This window comes from Coregonus lavaretus (genome assembly GCF_964263955.1).
Source record: "Coregonus lavaretus genome assembly, chromosome: 5".
NCBI lineage: Eukaryota > Metazoa > Chordata > Actinopteri > Salmoniformes > Salmonidae > Coregonus > Coregonus lavaretus.
The window spans coordinates 4,940,797-4,959,145 of NC_139992.1; the positions used below are offsets into that span (position 1 = coordinate 4,940,797).

The 18,349-nt window shown below is 45.8% G+C and overlaps 1 protein-coding gene across 2 annotated transcripts in view; it reads right to left on the bottom strand.

Annotated features, from left to right (window-relative positions):
- The window catches only part of LOC311129755 (dedicator of cytokinesis protein 9-like), a 179,416-nt gene that overhangs the window by 51,907 nt on the left and 109,160 nt on the right, over nucleotides 1-18,349 (bottom strand). For both annotated transcript variants that reach the window (XM_084162181.1, XM_084162182.1), the window contains exons 3-7: nucleotides 14,023-14,112; nucleotides 11,026-11,108; nucleotides 10,254-10,323; nucleotides 6,328-6,423; nucleotides 5,909-6,043 (exon numbers count right to left, since the gene is read on the bottom strand). In XM_084162181.1, the coding sequence (XP_084018307.1) occupies nucleotides 5,909-6,043; nucleotides 6,328-6,423; nucleotides 10,254-10,323; nucleotides 11,026-11,108; nucleotides 14,023-14,112 (474 nt within the window). The remainder of the gene's footprint in view (nucleotides 1-5,908; nucleotides 6,044-6,327; nucleotides 6,424-10,253; nucleotides 10,324-11,025; nucleotides 11,109-14,022; nucleotides 14,113-18,349) is intronic.

Sequence of the window (18,349 nt, forward strand, 5' to 3'; positions counted from 1 at the left end):
TTTTTTATCTATTTACACACTAAAAGGGTAAGAAAACACAGGGAAACAGTTAAACTGGTATGTGTACATATTTGACAACAACAGCATCATTATCCATCATTTCGGTATTTAGGAAAGCTTAAAAACGGTTTATTTGTGTTGGTTAGAGAGACACAGAAGGGAATAGACAGACTGAGTGAACACACAGAGGAGCAGGGTGCTAGGCAACAAAGAGCGTAGTGCTGCCGGCACTGGAGCTGAGTTCTTATAAAGGGACCGAGTCTGTCAGCAGCTCTGGACCGGAGCTGTGGGGTTGACCTACGACCCCCAATCAGCCAGCAACTGCCTCAGGTCGCCCTCAGATCGTCTCGATTACACACCTCCCGAAGCTGGTGATTCAGTCAGCCACCGTCCAGGCTTTGATCATTATAGAGTTAATTCAAACGTCCAGGAGATCTTAGCAAGGGAGGCTGAGGTGCAATACTTCCACTGTTGTGTAAACAACCTCCCCAAAACATTGCCTGAACGTTTCTATATAAATCATGGACTGAGTTAGCCATGAGTGGGAGTTTTAATAAAGCCCCACATAACATCAGGCTGAACCTTTCAGCCTGCAGAGAGGGAGGTGTATGGGAGGGAGGTGTATGAGAGGGAGAGCCATTAGCTCAAGGCCAGTAGAGTAAACACTAGATATGGGGGTGTTTGGGACAGGAGTCAGAGTGGATTCATCATCAAGGGACTAATAAGCAGGGTTCTCTAAATAACAGATTAACTGTGAGTGGCGAGTAGATCATCACTGTACTGGGTTCCGTAGGTTGTGAACCCTTCAACCCCTTAAGCTGCAAGGACTCCCACTGTGAAATGAGTCAACTATGCAGGCCTGTTGTTTAGCACACAAAGCCTTAGTACATTATGCAGAGGGAGAGGAGAGAGAGGAGAGGGGATGGGAGAGGAGGGAGAAGAGAGGGGAGAGGAGAGGATAAGAGAGAAGAGAGCGGAGAGGAGAGGAGAAAGGAGGGAGAGTGGAGAGGGAGGGAGAAAGGAGGGAAAGAGGAGAGGAGAGAAGAGGGAGAGGAGAGAAGAGAGGGGAGAGGACAGGAGAAAGCAGGGAGAGGGGAGAGGGAGGGAGAAAGAAGGGGGAGAGGGGAGGAGAGGAGAGGAGAGGAGAGGAGAGGAGAGGAGAGGAGAGGAGAGGAGAGGAGAGGAGAGGAGAGGGAGAGGAGAGAGGGGAGGAAGAGGAGAGGAAAGGAGAGGAGAGGAGAGGAGAGGAGAGGAGAGGAGAGGAGAGGAGAGGAGAGGAGAGGAGAGAGAGGGGAGAGGGGAGGGAGAGGAGAGGAGAGGAGAGGGGAGGGAGAGGAGAGGAGAGGAGAGGAGAGGAGAGGAGAGGAGAGGAGAGGAGAGGAGAGGAGAGGAGAGGAGAGGAGAGGAGAGGAGAGGAGAGGAGAGGAGAGGAGAGGAGAGGAGAGGAGAGGAGAGGGGAGGGGAGGGGAGGGAGGAGAGGAGGGAGAGGGTTGCCTTACAACCTGGAATTAAATTTGTTTTTTGGGGGGTTGATATCATTTGATTTACACAACATGCCTACCACTTTGAAGATGCTAAATATTTTTTGGGGTGAAACAAACAAGAAATAAGACAAAAAAACTGAAAACTGGAGCGTGCATAACTATTCACCCCCCCCCAAATTCAATACTTTGTAGAGCCACCTTTTGCAGCAATTACAGCTGCAAGTCTCTTGGGGTATGTCTCTATAAGATTGGCACATCTAGCCACTGGGATTTTTGCCCATTCTTCAAGGCAAAACTGCTCCTGCTCCTTCAAGTTGGATGGGTTCCGCTGGTGTACAGCAATCTTTAAGTCATACCACAGATTCTCAATTGGATTGAGGTCTGGGCTTTGACTATACCATTCCAAGACATTTAAATGTTTCCCCTTAAACAACTTGAGTGTTGCTTTAGCAGTATGCTTAGTCCTGCTCAATTATAGTCTCATCTGACCAGAGTACATTCTTCCATATGTTTGGGGAGTCTCCCACATGCCTTTTGGCGAACACCAAACGTGTTTGCAAATTTTTTTGCTTTAAGCAATGGCTTTTTTCTGGCCACTCTTCCATAAAGCCCAGCTCTGTGGAGTGTACGGCTTAAAGTGGTCCTATGGACAGATACTCCAATCTCCGCTGTGGAGCTTTGCAGCTCCTTCAGGGTTATCTTTGGTCTCTTTGTTGCCTCTCTGATTAATGCCCTCCTTGCCTGGTCCGTGAGTTTTGGTGGGTGGCCCCCCAATGGTGCTCCGTGGGATTTTCAAAGTTTCAGATATTTTTTTATAACCCCAACCCTGATCTGTACTTCTTCACAACTTTGTCCCTGACCTGTTTGGAGAGCTCCTTGGTCTTCATGGTGCCGCTTGCTTGGTGGTGCCCCTTGCTTAGTGGTGTTGCAGACTCTGGGGCCTTTCAGATCAGGTGTATCTATACTGAGATCATGTGACAGATCATGTGACACTTAGATTGCACACAGGTGGACTTTATTTAACTAATTATGTGACTTCTGAAGGTAATTGGTTGCACCAGATCTTGCACCAGATCTTCGGCGATGTCATTTACAAAATAGCCTCCAACACTCTACTCAGCAAATTGGATGTAGTCTATCACAGTGCCATCCGTTTTGTCTCCAAAGCCCCATACACTACCCACCACTGTGACCTGTACGCTCTTGTTGGCTGGTCCTCACTACATGTTCGTCGTCAAACCCACTGGCTCCAGGCCATCTATAAATCACTGCTAGGCAAATCCCCGCCTTATCTTAGCTCATTGGTCACCATAGCAGCACCCACCCGTAGTCTGCGCTCCAGCAGGTATATCTCACTGGTCATTCCCAAAGCCAACACCTCCTTTGGCCGCCATTCCTTCCAGTTCTCTGCTGCCAATGACTGGAACGAATTGCAAAAATCTCTGAAGCTGGAGACTCTTATCTCCCTCAATAACTTTAAGCATCAGTTGTCAGAGCACCTTACCGATCACTGCACCTGTACACAGCCCATCTGAAATTAGCCCACCCAACTACCTCATCCCTATATTGTTATTTATTTTGCTCTTTTGCACCCCAGTATCTCTATTTGCACATAATCTCTTGCACATCTAGCATTCCAGTGTTAATACTATTGTAATTATTCTGCACTATAGCCTATTTATTGCCTTACCTCCATAACTTGCTACATTTGCACACACTGTATATATATTTTCTGTTGTATTTCTGACTTTATGTTTTTTACCCCATATGTAACTCTGTGTTGTTTTTATTGCACTACTTTGCTTTATCTTGGCCAGGTCGCAGTTGTAAATGAGAACCTGTTCTCAACTGGCTTACCTGGTTAAATAAAGGTGAAATAAAAAAAATAAAAAAAATAAAAATTTAGGGGCTTCATAGCAAAGGGGGTGAATACATATGCACGCACCACTTTTCCGTTATTGATTTTTTATAAAAAATTTTAACAAGTTATTTTATTTATTTGACTATTTTGTGTATGTCCATTACATGAAATCCAAATAAAAATCAATTTAAGGTTGTAATACAACAAAATAGGAAAAACGCCAAGGGGGATGAATACTTTTGCAAGGCACTGTAGGTAGGGGTAAAGTGACTATACATAGATAATAGACAGCGGGTAGCAGCAGTGTAAAAAGAAATGGAGGGGGGGGGGCTGTCAATGTAAATAGTCCGGGTGGCCATTTTATTAATTGTTCAGCAGTCTTATGGCTTGGGGGTAGAAGCTGTTAAGGAGCCTTTTGGTCCTAGACCTGGCACTCCGGAACTGCTTGCCATGCGGTAGCAGAGAGAACAGTCTATGACTTGGGTGACTGGAGTCTTTGACAATTTCTTGGCCTTTCCTCTGACACCGCCTAGTATATAGGTCCTGGATGGCAGGAAGCTTGGCCCCAGTTATGTACTGGGCCGTACGCACTACCCTCTGTAGCGCCGAGCAGTTGCCATACCAGGCGGTGATGCAACCGGTCAGGATGATCTCGATGGTGCAGCTGTATAACTTTTTGAGGATCTGGGGACCCATGCCAAATCTTTTCAGTCTCCTGAGGGGTGGCGTTGGTGGAGTGTGTGTGGCGTGTGGAGTGTGTGTGGCGTGTGGAGTGTGTGTGGCGTTGGTGGAGTGTGTGTGGCGTTGGTGGAGTGTGTGTGGCATTGGTGGAGTGTGTGTGGCGTGTGGAGTGTGTGTGGCGTTGGTGGAGTGTGTGTGGCGTTGGTGGAGTGTGTGTGGCGTTGGTGGAGTGTGTGTGGCGTTGGTGGAGTGTGTGTGGCGTTGGTGGAGTGTGTGTGGCGTGTGGAGTGTGTGTGGCGTGTGGAGTGTGTGTGGCGTGTGGAGTGTGTGTGGCGTGTGGAGTGTGTGTGAGGGGGGCGTTGATAGCACATGAGAGGGCAGGCACAGCATATATACTCAAGTGACCGCCCAACCTCCGCCTCCACTTCATACCAAGTACACACTCCCACCTCCACTCCATACCAAGTACACACTTCCACCTCCGCCTCCACTCCATACCAAGTACACACTCCCACTACGCTCCACTCCATACCAAGTACACACACCCACTACGCTCCACTCCATACCAAGTACACACACCCACCTCCGCTCCATACCAAGTACACACTCCCACCTCCGCTCCATACCAAGTACACACTCCCACCTCCGCCTCCACTCCATACCAAGTACACTCCCACCTCTGCCTCCACTCCATACCAAGTACACACTCCCACTACGCTCCACTCCATACCAAGTACACACTCCCACCTCCGCCTCCACTCCATACCAAGTACACACTCTCAACTCCGCCTCCACTCCCACCCCATTCAGGGGACCCTCCCTCTCCTCTGGCCCAATAAAAGCCACTTCCATAGGGCAGGAGACACGAGAGGGCCTGGCCCGAGCTCTCAACTCCACACTGATGACTCCTTTTTATGCATCTGATTAATGTGAGCTGAATGCTTGGTCAGTAAAAACAGGACCTTTCCATCCATTTGTGTGTAGAAGACAGATAATTATGCTTCAAGCCCGTCTTGGGACTGGGAGATGTGCGCCTGCTAGCTATAGCATGTGGTATTGATTGCTGCAAAGTGCATGGTAGTATGATGTCTGGTTTCAGCCCATTTAGATGGGGATTGGGGAAGGGTCCCAGCAGCGATACAGACAGAAACATTTCCTCATTGATACACTGTTGCTAGCTTTAACTTGTGCTGAGTTTTACTGATCATATAACATTTTACACAGGTAAATATATTTTGGAAAGTAAAATCTTTGGAAACGAAGCATGTCTGGCTAGATGACCTGAACTCATCCCATTGTTATCATTTATGGTGTCAAAGCACATTCCCAGACACAAAGTTCACAATATCCCAGACACAGAGTTCCCAATATCCCAGACACAAAGTTCCCAATATCCCAGACACAGAGTTCACAATATCCCAGACACAGAGTTCCCAATATCCCAGACACAGAGTTCCCAATATCCCTAGACACAGAGTTCCCAATATCCCAGACACAGAGTTCCCAATATCCCAGACACAGAGTTCCCAATATCCCAGACACAGAGTTCCCAATATCCCAGACACAGAGTTCCCAATATCCCTAGACACAGAGTTCCCAATATCCCAGACACAGAGTTCCCAATATCCCAGACACAGAGTTCCCAATATCCCAGACACAGAGTTCCCAATATCCCAGACACAGAGTTCCCAATATCCCAGACACAGAGTTCCCAATATCCCAGACACAGAGTTCCCAATATCCCAGACACAGAGTTCCCAATATCCCAGACACAGCGTTCCCAATATCCCAGACACAGAGTTCCCAATATCCCAGACACAGAGTTCCCAATATCCTAGACACATAGTTCCCAATATCCCAGACACAGAGTTCCCAATATCACCTGAACAACTCCCATACAGGAGTCCAGGAAGATGGTTCCTTTGGGTTCTTTGGAGATCTTCTCATCCTTGTAGAAGTTCAGGTTGTAAGAGCTGTCATCCAGCTGGGTTAGGTGGAAATACCTCCTCTTGAAAGACTGGAAAGTACAGTAAAACAATAACAATCCCATTTATATTATTAGAGAACAAGAGGCATAATTTGGGCCCAGATAATTGCCCCAGCATGGTTAGGAGGAACTCAAGACCATAAATATTTCACAAAATCCATCAGCTTGTCTGATAAATGGTGTTGATGAAAATCTAGCTACATCCTTCTGTCACTGGAGACACGAGCACGGACTATTGCTCACATCTGGCACACCGTGTAAAGTCATTCCTCATAGAGATAGCTAGTGTCATCGTCGCCATTAGGATCACTCACCCTCATGGTGACACTGATGGCACTGTTCATGTTGCCTTTGTACAGCCAGCCATGCTTGGTGATCCCTCCTTTCTGGGAACCTAGGGAGGCTGTGTCCTGGAAGAGACATGGGCATGGGCTCAGACACACTCAAGAAAACACACATACACAATCACATACACGGCACCACATCAAAACATGACCTGGACCCACGCTCTGTGCAAGGCCCTTTGATCCTGTGGTTGATATAAATGTCAGTATAGGAGACGTGGCGAGATGAGAACAGCCTCAGTTTGATAATAATAATAATAATATGCCATTTAGCAGACGCTTTTATCCAAAGCGACTTACAGTCGTGCGTGCATACATTTTTTTGTGTATGGGTGGTCCCGGGGATCAAACCCACTACCTTGGCGTTACAAGCGCCGTGCTCTACCAGTTGAGCTACAGAGGACCACACTCTTGATGGACACTCTTAGAAAAAAAAGGGCTCCAAAAGGGTTCTTCGGCTGTCCCCATATGAGAACCATTTTTGGTTCCAAGTAGAACCATTTTTGGTTCCAAGTAGAACCCTTTTTGGTTCCAGGTAGAACCCTTTTGGGGTTTCATGTAAAAACCCTCTGTGGAAAGGGTTTTACCTGGCACCAAAAAGGGTTCTTCAAAGGGTTCTGCTATGGTATAGCTGAAGAACCCGTTTAGGTTCTAGATAGCACCTTTTTTTTTCTAAGAGTGTAGGTCTATTGGACTCCAAACAAGCAGCCAGCATATTCAACTAACCTCCACTATGAACCCAAATAAACAGCCCCTCTCCATGGCTTCTGCTCGTGACCATTTCATCCCAATTCTCAGCTACTACCATGAAACCATCCAATCCACTGGCAAAGAGAACACATGACGAAACACACGGCTACCATCTCTATTACCATGAAGACTTCCAGAGGCGTAATGATCTGTGTAAATAAATCAATTAGGGGAGTAGTAAAAGGGTAGAGGAGATAGGGCACCAGCGTTTTACCCCTGGCCTGGTCTCCATCAGGTCCTCCACATGTCCAGAGTGTTTAAGCCTCTTCTCTTTGACAGACTACAGAAGGTAAAACCCAATGTTCCAGAGACGCTTTTAGAAACGGACAAATAATTAATGGGTTTTCAAGATGACTTTGTATGACATGACTACTATCCCCTCTCATCCAGTAAAATATCTTTAAAGGTGTTGGCAGAGCGCAGAATATTTTCAGCATATCAGAGGAGGGTCTGGAAACGTTCATGGCCTGCTTCCAGTTATCACCCTCTGGCCAGAAGACGCCAGTCAACCAGAGGACCAGACAATTTACTTGTGTTTGCTTACAGTGAACCCCAAAGCTCTGCAAATGTTGCCTGGTAACACCCAAACCAACCAGATTAACTAAACTGTTGTATCAATCAACCTTAGATGCAACACAGTGCAGAATAATTCCATAATCAATTACACATTTGACCATAAACGTTTTCATGTTGGTCACTTTACCCCTGCCTTGTGGTAATGCTGTTTTCTTTAAATACATGAACAGACATGGGGCTGGGGTTTCTGTGTGTGTGTGTGTGTGTGAGAGAGGATTTATTTGGGGATTTCAGGAGAAAAGGCCCACTTCCTTAACTATCATAACTATCATCTGCTCGGAGAAGGCCCACTTCCCTATCTATCATAACTATCATCTGCTCGGGGTCTGTAGCTGGGATACTCTGGGCCGGGGAACATACTTTTACAGCAGTGTGGGAGAGAGGTGAGGTGAAGGGTGAGCTGGGAGGAGTCTTGTCATCAGATCTAATGCCCCTCCCCTGTCAGATCAAGAGTTTCAAAACCCAGAGACGCAACATCGCGAGACTTCCGGGAATGCTTGCGAAGCAGACCAGGCCGGGGTTTGGGGTTCGAGAAGTCAATGAGAGAAGTGAAAGATTCTTCCTTAGCTGTTAATTTTCTCGACATCTAAAGTCACAATCTAGATTTGAGACAACGTCTTAAGTAGTTGAACATGTTATTACTCCGACTGGTGAAAGTGACAAACATTTTCAGCAAAAACAACATTATATCAAAAGAGTGCCTTTGATTTGATGGGCTGCACATGCGCAGTTCAGCGCGGGACGACCGTTAGACCCGATCTGTCACACCCTGATCTGTTTCACCTGTCCTGTGCTTGTCCCCACCCCCCACCAGGTGTCTCCCATTTGTCCCCATTATCTCCTGTGTATTTATACCTGCGTTTTCTGTTTGTCTGTTGCCAGTTCGTCTTGTCTCGTCAAGCCTACCAACGTGGTTTTCCCGTACGCCCGTTTCTCGCTAGCCCCTGTTTTTCTAGTGTTTCTGGTTTTGACCACTCTGCCTGCCTTGACCCTGAGCCTGCCTGCCTGCCTTGACCCTGAGCCTGCCTGCCGTTCTGTCCCTTACTGACTCTGCCCTGGATTACCGACCTCTGCCTGCCCTTGACCTGACCTCTGCCTGCCCTTGACCTGACCTCTGCCTGCCCTTGACCTGACCTCTGCCTGCCCTTGACCTGTCGTCTGCCTGCCCCCTGTTTTGTTAATAAACATCTGTGATTCGAACTGTCTGCATCTGGGTCTTATCCTGAGTTCTGATACGATTACGTGTTCCTGCGCATGAGCTTAGCTAGCCAACGTCGCCAACAAGCGTGATCGGGGATTTCTATTGGAGAAGCACTTTCTGCCTATCTTCTTACTGTCCTGTCTTTGACTGAGGGGTTCAGTGGTCAGGCCCTGACCTCTGGTGACCTGGGCTAGTCTCTCGGCTCAACAATCCATTTGCCTAAATCACAGATAAGTGAATAAGGTCACTCGAGTCCCTATAAATATTACATTAACATTTTAGTCATTTAGCAGACGCTCTTATCCAGAGCGACTTACATGAGCAATTAGGGTTAAGTGCCTTGCTCAAGGGCACATCGACAGATTTTTCACCTAGTCGGCTCGGGGATTAGAACCAGCAACCTTTCGGTTACTGGCACAATGCTCTTAACCACTAAGCTACCTGCCGCCCTTTATTACTCTAAAGACCTTTGCTATGGAATGCCTGTAGGGGAGCATTGACTGACACGACATAAAGGAGACATAATTCACATGAATGTGACAGATGCAAATGTCAACATGACCCTAGCAGTTTAAGAGATGCAAGCATAACAACAGCGTTATCAACAGCCTGAGACTGCCTCGGGTGATGCACTGCAGAACACCGTCCCTCTGAGGGTTTCTATAGGCATCAGTGATCCAGCCTCCCTTCAGGGTTGGCTTGATCACAGGTGACCCGATAGCCTCCCTGGTGTGCACTGACTCCCAGTCTCACAAGACACTTCAAGGCCAACAAAGACTAATTTACACTGTTCACAGCAGAATTATACATCTCTATGGTTCACAGACCAAAGGTTTCTAGCTAAGGTTTCACAGTTGTATTATCAGGCAGTCACGAAATGTAAAATAATTTGCTCACAACAAAAAGGGCCAAACCCATGAGCTGTGAGGAGTGAGGAGTCTGGGACCATGAACACATGAACTTCTGCATGAGAAGCAGAGTAGAAAACCAGAGACCATTTGAGAGGCGGCCAGCGAACCAAAGTCCTGCAGTTAATTACCCTTTATTCTTTAGACATAACATGAGCTATTTAGACACAACATGAGCTATTTAGACACAACATGCGCTGTTTAGACACAACAATCTGTCTTAGGAGAGCATGGAAACCTAATTAATTATTCTGTCTGTCTGTCTGTCTGTCTGTCTGTCTGTCTGTCTGTCTGTCTGTCTGTCTGTCTGTATGGAGGATTATTCGTATTAGGATGATTTGTACATGGAGCTGGTGGGCCAGGTTGAGGGTCAAGAGTTGAGGTAAAAGCTGATTGGAATAAGCACAAGTGGCTTAGCTAAATAGTTGGTTATTTGTAACTTTCTACAGACATTCACTTACCTCATCTTTATCGACATCTTCATCAATCTCAAAAACGTGGACAGCCAGTTTGTCTGGTCTGCACACTTTGCTGTAAAACACAAGGATATGGATATAGGATTGTATCTTATCTATCGGGAGGTCAGAGGTCATTCATTATCTATCAGAGGTCATTCATTGATATAAGAAATTAAACCTAATGTAATGTACAGTGCAGGTCCCACTTACATAGGAAGCTCGAACTAATTAAACCCAGGAAAACCATTGTGAAAATTTGTGTCATATTTCATTGTTTCAATTTCCCTCCCTGGACACTGAATGTTAACCAAAGGGCTGTTGACATCAATGGCAAGTCTCAAGGTCGGGGCAGCTTCATTTTATGTCCAAATTCCACCACGATGACACTTGAAACCATATTCCTGGAACTAATGACACACTCTTAGAACCGGGGGTGGTTTCCACCCTGACTAAATCCCACTGCTCCAGGAATAACCTGAGTTTGTCTTGAACAGGAAGTCTCCGTTGTTATTGCGGGTTAAAAAAATAAAACCTGTATTTCCTTGTAGGGTATCCATGCCAAAATCTCCTCACCAATCAGCAACTAAGGCTGATTGAAGAGTACAGACAGCCTGACACTGTCTGACACGTGTGTGCGTGTGCGTGGACTTTAGTGTGAAATCTCGGCCTACATTAGAGGGTAGCTGTACTAACTTGCCCAGGAGGAAGTCACCACTTGGTTACACGATATACAACATTGTACTGTCAAGACAACCGTTCTGAACAACAGGCTTACTTTGGAAGCTGCCGAAAGTCCCCGGAGTAATCCTCGTACTTGTAAGTAACGACATGCAAGTCAGAGTTGTAGGTCTTGATGCACTAAAATAAAGAGAGAGAGACAATCAATGGCTTTCATGTGTAAATCATTTACATTTTAGTCATTTTAGCAGACGCTCTTATCCAGAGCGACTTACAGTTAGTGAGTGCATACATTTTCATACTGGCCCCCCCGTGGGAATCGAACCCACAACCCTGGCGTTGCAGGCGCCATGCTCTACCAACTGAGCTACAGGGGACTACGAGACACAGTTTCAAAATATTTAGTCTAAAAAAACAAGAAACATTCATACAAGCGCACACAACAACCAATCTGTGTTAACCGAACTAAGTCTCATTCTTCCTACATATGAGGAATGCTCATCTTGAGCAGATTAGTTGACTGAAAAGAGAATCAGTAGCTCAGCAGGGCCACTTTCTCATCCGCCTTCACATTTAGTACTTGATGACTGAAAAGTTCATATTTTAAAAAGTCTGTGATTAAGAAACACTTGGCGACTTTGTCTCATCTTATACCCTAGATATCAACTTAGTTATTTATTTATTTATTTTTAGGGGGGGGGGGGGGGATTAAAATGGTAGAGTTTTTGGTTGAGTCAAATCTTGCAATTAGAAAAGGAAATGTTTTATGATGAGAGTAGTATGACATATATCTAAATTATGATCCACTCCATAGTTATGTCTGGGAACAGATATGTAGGCTATGTGTGACGTTTTAAATGTATGTAGTTGAGTCCTTAACTAATAATGTTCTGTACTATACATTATGTCATATTTCATGTGGACCCCAGGAAGAGGAGCTGATGCTTTTGTAGCGGCTAATGAGGATCCTAATAAATACCAAATACCAAAACACTTCAGCTTTGTTTGGGGAGCCTGGCAGTCCAGTAAAGAGGAGTTCATAGTCCAATACAAAGGCTGCTGTCATGTCTCCCATCCACAGTTACTCCAGAGCAGGAACTTTTAAGGCGTGTGTGTTTGACGCTTCACCCCAGACTTCAGGGATCATCAAGTAGGCATTAGAGGAACCCCGTCCGAACTGGGAGGGAATATACCCATCTGGATCTCTCAATCTGGGGGAGACATCTGTCACTGATTGATTTGAACATACAGAATGGTATTTATATAGAGTCAGGCCACAAGAAGTGGCCTGACAGGGGAGTCCTGCTGCCGAGGAAAGGAAATCTGATCAGGCTATAGGAATGGAAAACAGAGCGGCTTGTACTCTGCAGCTGTCCTGCTGATATCATATTGCACCTGACCAAAAGGTGTTTCTCCATTACTGAAGACTGGACTCCCTAAACTCTGACCCATGACCTGAGCGGTCAGCAGCCAGTTGCCTCTGGTTTACAGAGCTTTCAGCGTTAAACTGGAAGCAGTGTGTCCATTAAGTGTCCAACTGTTCACACAGGACACAAGGACAGCAAACCATTGTGTGGCTCAGGTAGATTGTGTGTTTAAGCAAGACTATAGCCCTTTACACTCGTACCCACACACAGGTTGAAAATTGCAGATTTGGACACAACATCATACACACATGAATGCACTCATGACTGCGTTCTATGCGCATCGAAATGACGATTTGTTTCTCTGAATTGCTTTGTGAAAACCTAACGCTATAAAATCGCATTTTATAACTTAGCTGGTCATGTTGGCAATAGAACAAGCTTTCAAATCATGCCCACCTGACCCAGATTGCGATTTATAATGGACCGTTTTTGGATTGCGTAAACAACAACAGTAATTGTGTTCCAAACAAAACAACTACAAGTGTGTTTACTGTAGTTCCTCAACAGCACAGCTAGGAGAGCTAAAAAAAAAAAGTACCTTATAGTTGACGACTCTTCTTTGAGTCATAAAAGTGCATTGAAATTACTTGGTAACTGTGCACACGTTGGAGACAGCAGTTATTCCTCTCTCTCAAACCATTGTAATTTTTTTTTGTCTTACGTTGCACCTACCCCCACACTTTCCAGGAATAGTTTTATCATGTTACTGTCCAGCGAATTCAGATTTCGTTATCAACAAATGCGGCAAAAAGTACAGTAAATGTAAAATGCACATAAAATCAACAGTGTAATGTTTTGGATTCAGTCTTGTGTCAGGTGAACTTTTTGTGCAGTCAACTTTGGTCTAATCATTCTCCCATTATCACCAAACTGTTCCCTTTCTATTGCTACCATGGTTACGCATATGCTTTTCATACTTCTTCTGTAAGAAACATTTCAATGTAGCCCTATCCATAAAGGCCAATTCCCACGAGTGTAAAGGGTTAAGGTCAGACTGTCCTATTTTTTCATTTAACCTTTATTAACTACTTAATAGACTACGGTATGGGAACACAATGTACAGTAAAGCCTGACTATATTCTGATTTCAAGATCGATTTCAATACCACTTAGTTGCAGAAGGCATTTGCCAGGCTTTACCAGGGAGGTGCTACTGTAACCAAGGCTCTGAAGGGATGAAGAACAATCCATTTACTTTGGATCTGGATTCCGTTGATCCGTTTTTTTTTGGTCTCCTGGCCTGAACAGATGTTATTGAAGAGAATGAAAATACTCCCGTTGACTGGATGGCTTCCAGTAACGTCCCATAATTCCTACGCCTGTCTTGTACTGAACAATAAAACACCATTGTGTAACAAAGTATGTGCTAGGTGAAATGGAAGTTCGGTTCGGCTGGACACTTTCAATAAACAATGGGGAAATCATCACAGACCCTAAAGTGCGTGCAGCCCAGTGTGTTTCCATATCTATTGATCTTGTACAGGCCGCCATGTACATCAATGCCAGGTCAGAAGCTGGCTGAAGACTGACTCTAATGTCTGTATTTAATATGGCTGCATGGTGCAAGTAATGGCACATCTCAATGCCAACATCTAACTGTCAATAAAACCACCGCTCTCCCTGCACAAAGGTTAATTCCTGCAGGCTTATTGCACTCTTGGATCTTACCTCTTGGACAAACAGACTCTGTGCCTCCTTCTCGCCGTTCTCAGGCACTGTGGGGTAGAGAGTTCTTCCTTGGCGTCTCTGAGTTGAAATCTGTGGACGGAAAACAGTTTTATTTAGCTAATTATATCAAGTTCATGGCAGGCTCTGGTTAAATTATGAGACTAGATGAGTGTAGTGTGATGCTCTGAAAATGAACTCGACACGGTAAATCACGACAGATTAAGAACTATATACTATATACAAGACATCCTTTGGGATTCCTAACATGTTATTTTCTCAGTACTACAGTATGTGGACCTGGTTTACTGAATGTTCCGGAAAATATTGTTCCATGCTAGAGAATGGTCTCAGGTCTGTGGAGGTTCTGGAGGGCAGAGAGGGAGGCGGGTCCAGAATGGGATGCTCCTTTCCTCCACATTGTTGAGCTCCAGGCAGGGCCAGGGAACCACACACAGACAGACACACCCAGGGCCTTCAGCCTGGCTCTCAGCCACCCAGCCCAGCGATGGGGCTCCCTCCCTCCCTGAGGAGCTGGGCTCTGTGTCTCAACACCTCCACCACCTTACTCCTGTTCTCTCGATAAAGGCTGTTTCCTTCAGCTGGTGGTGGGTGTTTAGTGATGGGATGGAATGACGTAACACAGATTGGGTTCCCGAGTGGCGCAGCTGTCTGAGGCACTGCATCTCAGTGCTAGGGGCGTCACTACAGACCCTGGTTCGATTCCAGGCTGTATCACAATCCGGCCGTGATTGGGAGTCCCATAGGGCGGCGCACAATTGGCCCAGCGTCGTCCGGGTTTGGCCGGGGTAGGCCGTCATTGTAAATAAGAATTTGTTCTTAATTGACTTGCCTAGTTAAATAAAGGTTAAATAAAATAAAAATAGTATCAACATAATACCACTAGAATAACTCAGTGCTTTCAGTATGCCAGTCCTCACAGAAAATATCGTGACACGTTCAACCCTCATTACCCATTCACAAGGCCTCTAGCCCACTCCTGACGACACAGAACCTCCTCAGTAGGACTTCATTTTCAGTAAGACCGTTTTTCACTAAGACAGATACATTTTGTGAATGAATTACTGTATATGTGGGACTCATTTTAGACATGAGTAATGTCTTGATATGTAGGAGGATTTATGAATGGCGACTATTGTTGGAGATCCCTTCTGTTGTGCTTCACTCTTAACAGGACATTTTCATCCCGGTTAGGAGTGTAGTTCTGAGTTCCCCTTGGAGACCTATCTGACGCATCCCACTTGAAAGGAGATTCCCCCTGATGATAACTGTACAAGAGAGTGTTTTGTACCCCCTATCCTCTCTAGCTTTTTACTTCATACTGATTCCTTAAGCAGAAACCTTTCAACGTAACGTCTTTAGAGTAGAGGAAAGAAACAAAGCGCCACTACAGAGGACGAGGCAGAGTTACCCGACATGGGTGAGAGAGAAACAAACTACAGCAAAGGAATAACAAACGTCAACTTCCCCACCTAACTCGAATCTTTTTAAAGCCAAACTGGACATAGTTCAAAGGTGAACCGTGACAGAGATGTGTCTGTGGTCCCTGACTTACAGTAAAGCATATTTTAAGATCAGGGCAATGGGACAGTAGTGAGGTAAGCAATTCAACACAGCTGTAGATTTCCTGTTCATGCAGCTTTTGCTGAGCAACTTAACCGACGTAGGTCTGCTTTCGTCATTATCTCTGAACTCCGGCGGCAGGTAGCTTAGTGGTTAAGAGCGTTGTGCCAGTAACCGAAAGGTCGCTGGTTCTAATCCCCGAGCCGACTAGGTGAAAGATCTGTCGATGTGCCCTTGAGCAAGGCACTTAACCCTAATTGCTCATGTAAGTCGCTCTGGATAAGAGCGTCTGCTAAATGACTAAAAAAAAATAAAAAATAAAAAAAATAAACTCCAGCAGACACATTACCAAGATCTTTTCCAGCATGCAGCTCTCCAATTAAACTTGAATTGAGTCACAGACTGTGAAATGAGCCACAAAAGCCCAAGCAGGTCAGTACAGACGTAATTTTCTACTCTCTATGCCCAAACACAGGATGGAAAATAGACATTCAAAATGCTAGACCAAACCTCACCCCAAGGCTAATCAATGCTAGACCAAACCTCACCCCAAGGCTAATCAATGCTAGACCAAACCTCACCCTAAGGCTAATCAATGCTAGACCAAACCTCACCCCAAGGCTAATCAATGCTAGACCAAACCTCACCCCAAGGCTAATCAATGCTAGACCAAACCTCACCCCAAGGCTAATCAATGCTAGACCAAACCTCACCCCAAGGCTAATCAATGCTAGACCAAACCTCACCCCAAGGCTAATCAATACTAGACCAAACCTCACCCCAAGGCTAATTAATGCTAGACCAAACCTCACCCCAAAGCTAATCAATGCTAGACCAAACCTCACCCCAAGGCGAATCAATGCTAGACCAAACCTCACCCCAAGGTGCAGTAGCACAAAAAGAAAGAGACTAGCTCTATCTCATATTTTCTGCAGAAATGATTTCCTTGTGAATCAATGGGATATTATTATGCACTCCACAAGCTTGGTCATAGAGCCTAATGACAGGTCCAGAGGTCCTTTCAGGTAACTAACCTAATGGTACAGGAGTGCAGGGCCACAGTTACAGTCAGACATTTCAAAGGGAACCAATGGAGATGAATAGGTAACTTGTTGTTAAAATACAGTTACAGTAGAGGTTTATTGATAATCAACACGGTGACTGTGGTTGATGTGAATAGTCAGCTACCGCTGAGCATTGCCTTCCCGCCTGTGTCTGTGTCTGCCTGGTGCCAGTAGAGCCTAGCCCTCTGCTGCCTGCCATAAATACAATGAATAAAGTTATCGGATGAGTGAGGTAGCCTCGCAATTCCAACGTAGAGAGTCACCAATCAGTTTTGACATTACTGGCGTAGTGTACTGTACCGAATGTTTCATTGCCCGTCATGTTTGTTTATCATGACAATACCTCAGTAACAAAGCTGTCACCACCACACTCATGAACCAAGATGGCGTAGCAGTGTGGTCGTGGATTCTGTTGTGTCCTTGTGTAAATAGCCTGTTTTTTTAGTTTTTTAGTCTTTTTTCGTATATATTTCTCTATCTCACTTTCCATTCTTTAACTAAATATACTTTCCTGCAACCCGCCTCACCCAATGTGGAACGGATTCTATTATTTCTTTATTTTTATCAAGAACCTACGGCTGAAACTAGCCAGCTAGCCAGCTAACTAGCTACTTGCTATTAGCCACCGTTAGCGGTCTTCACCACTGTCCGTGGCCTGCACTACCTACCAGCCAGCTCTAGCCTGGACAATTATCGGCCAGTCTGCACAGCGTGCTCTCGACCCAGAGCATATCGGATTTTCTGCCAGAATCACTGAATCACTGGACCTTAACACCGGATCATCGCAACTAGCTAGCTGCAACCGAATGGCTGTTGTTGTTGTTGTTGGCTAATTCACCACTGTCCTGATGCACCAGTTAGCCTTGAGCTAGCCTCGAACCAGGCCCATCTCCCGGCTATCTACCTCTCTGTCAACCAGACGGGACCTCCTAGTGTCGACACGGAGCCCCGCCGATCCATCACGACTGGTCTGCCGACGTAATCGTCTGATGTGGTTTCAACAGGCTTCCCGTTGCAACGACCACGAAGATCCATCTGCTAGCCCCGGCCCGCTAGCACGCGCAATCAACAGCCGTGCCTCCTGCTCGCCTGTGCTGTAGCAGCCTATGAACTGCTCCTGGACTTACCTATTGCTGCTCACTGGACCTTATGATCACTCAGCTACACAGCTGATGCCTGCTGGACTGTTCCTTTACACGGTTACCCTATCCTGTTGATCTGTTTAGCCTCAGCCTAAACTTTCATCGCCATTACCAGTTGTTGTCTTAGCCCTCTGGAATAACACCTGTGATTGCGTTATGCCTCTCTCCCATGTCAATATGCCTAGCCTATTGCTGTTTGGGCTAGTTCTTATTATACAATTTCACTGTAGAGCCCCCAGTCCCGCTCAACCATCCTCAGAGAGATCCTTTGTCCCACCCCCCATACTCGCGGAGACCGGCTCATTTGGTACCTCCAGTGATGCTACCTCATTCATCGTTACCCAATGCTTAGGTGTACCTCCACTGTACTCATATCCTTCCATATCCTTGTCTGTACATAATGCCCTGAATCTATTCTACAACGCCCGGAAATCTGCCCCTTTTATTCTCTGTACCCAACGCACTAGAAGACCAGTTCTTAAAGCCTTTAGCCGTATCCTTATTCTATTCATCCTCTGTTCCTCTGGTGATGTAGAGGTT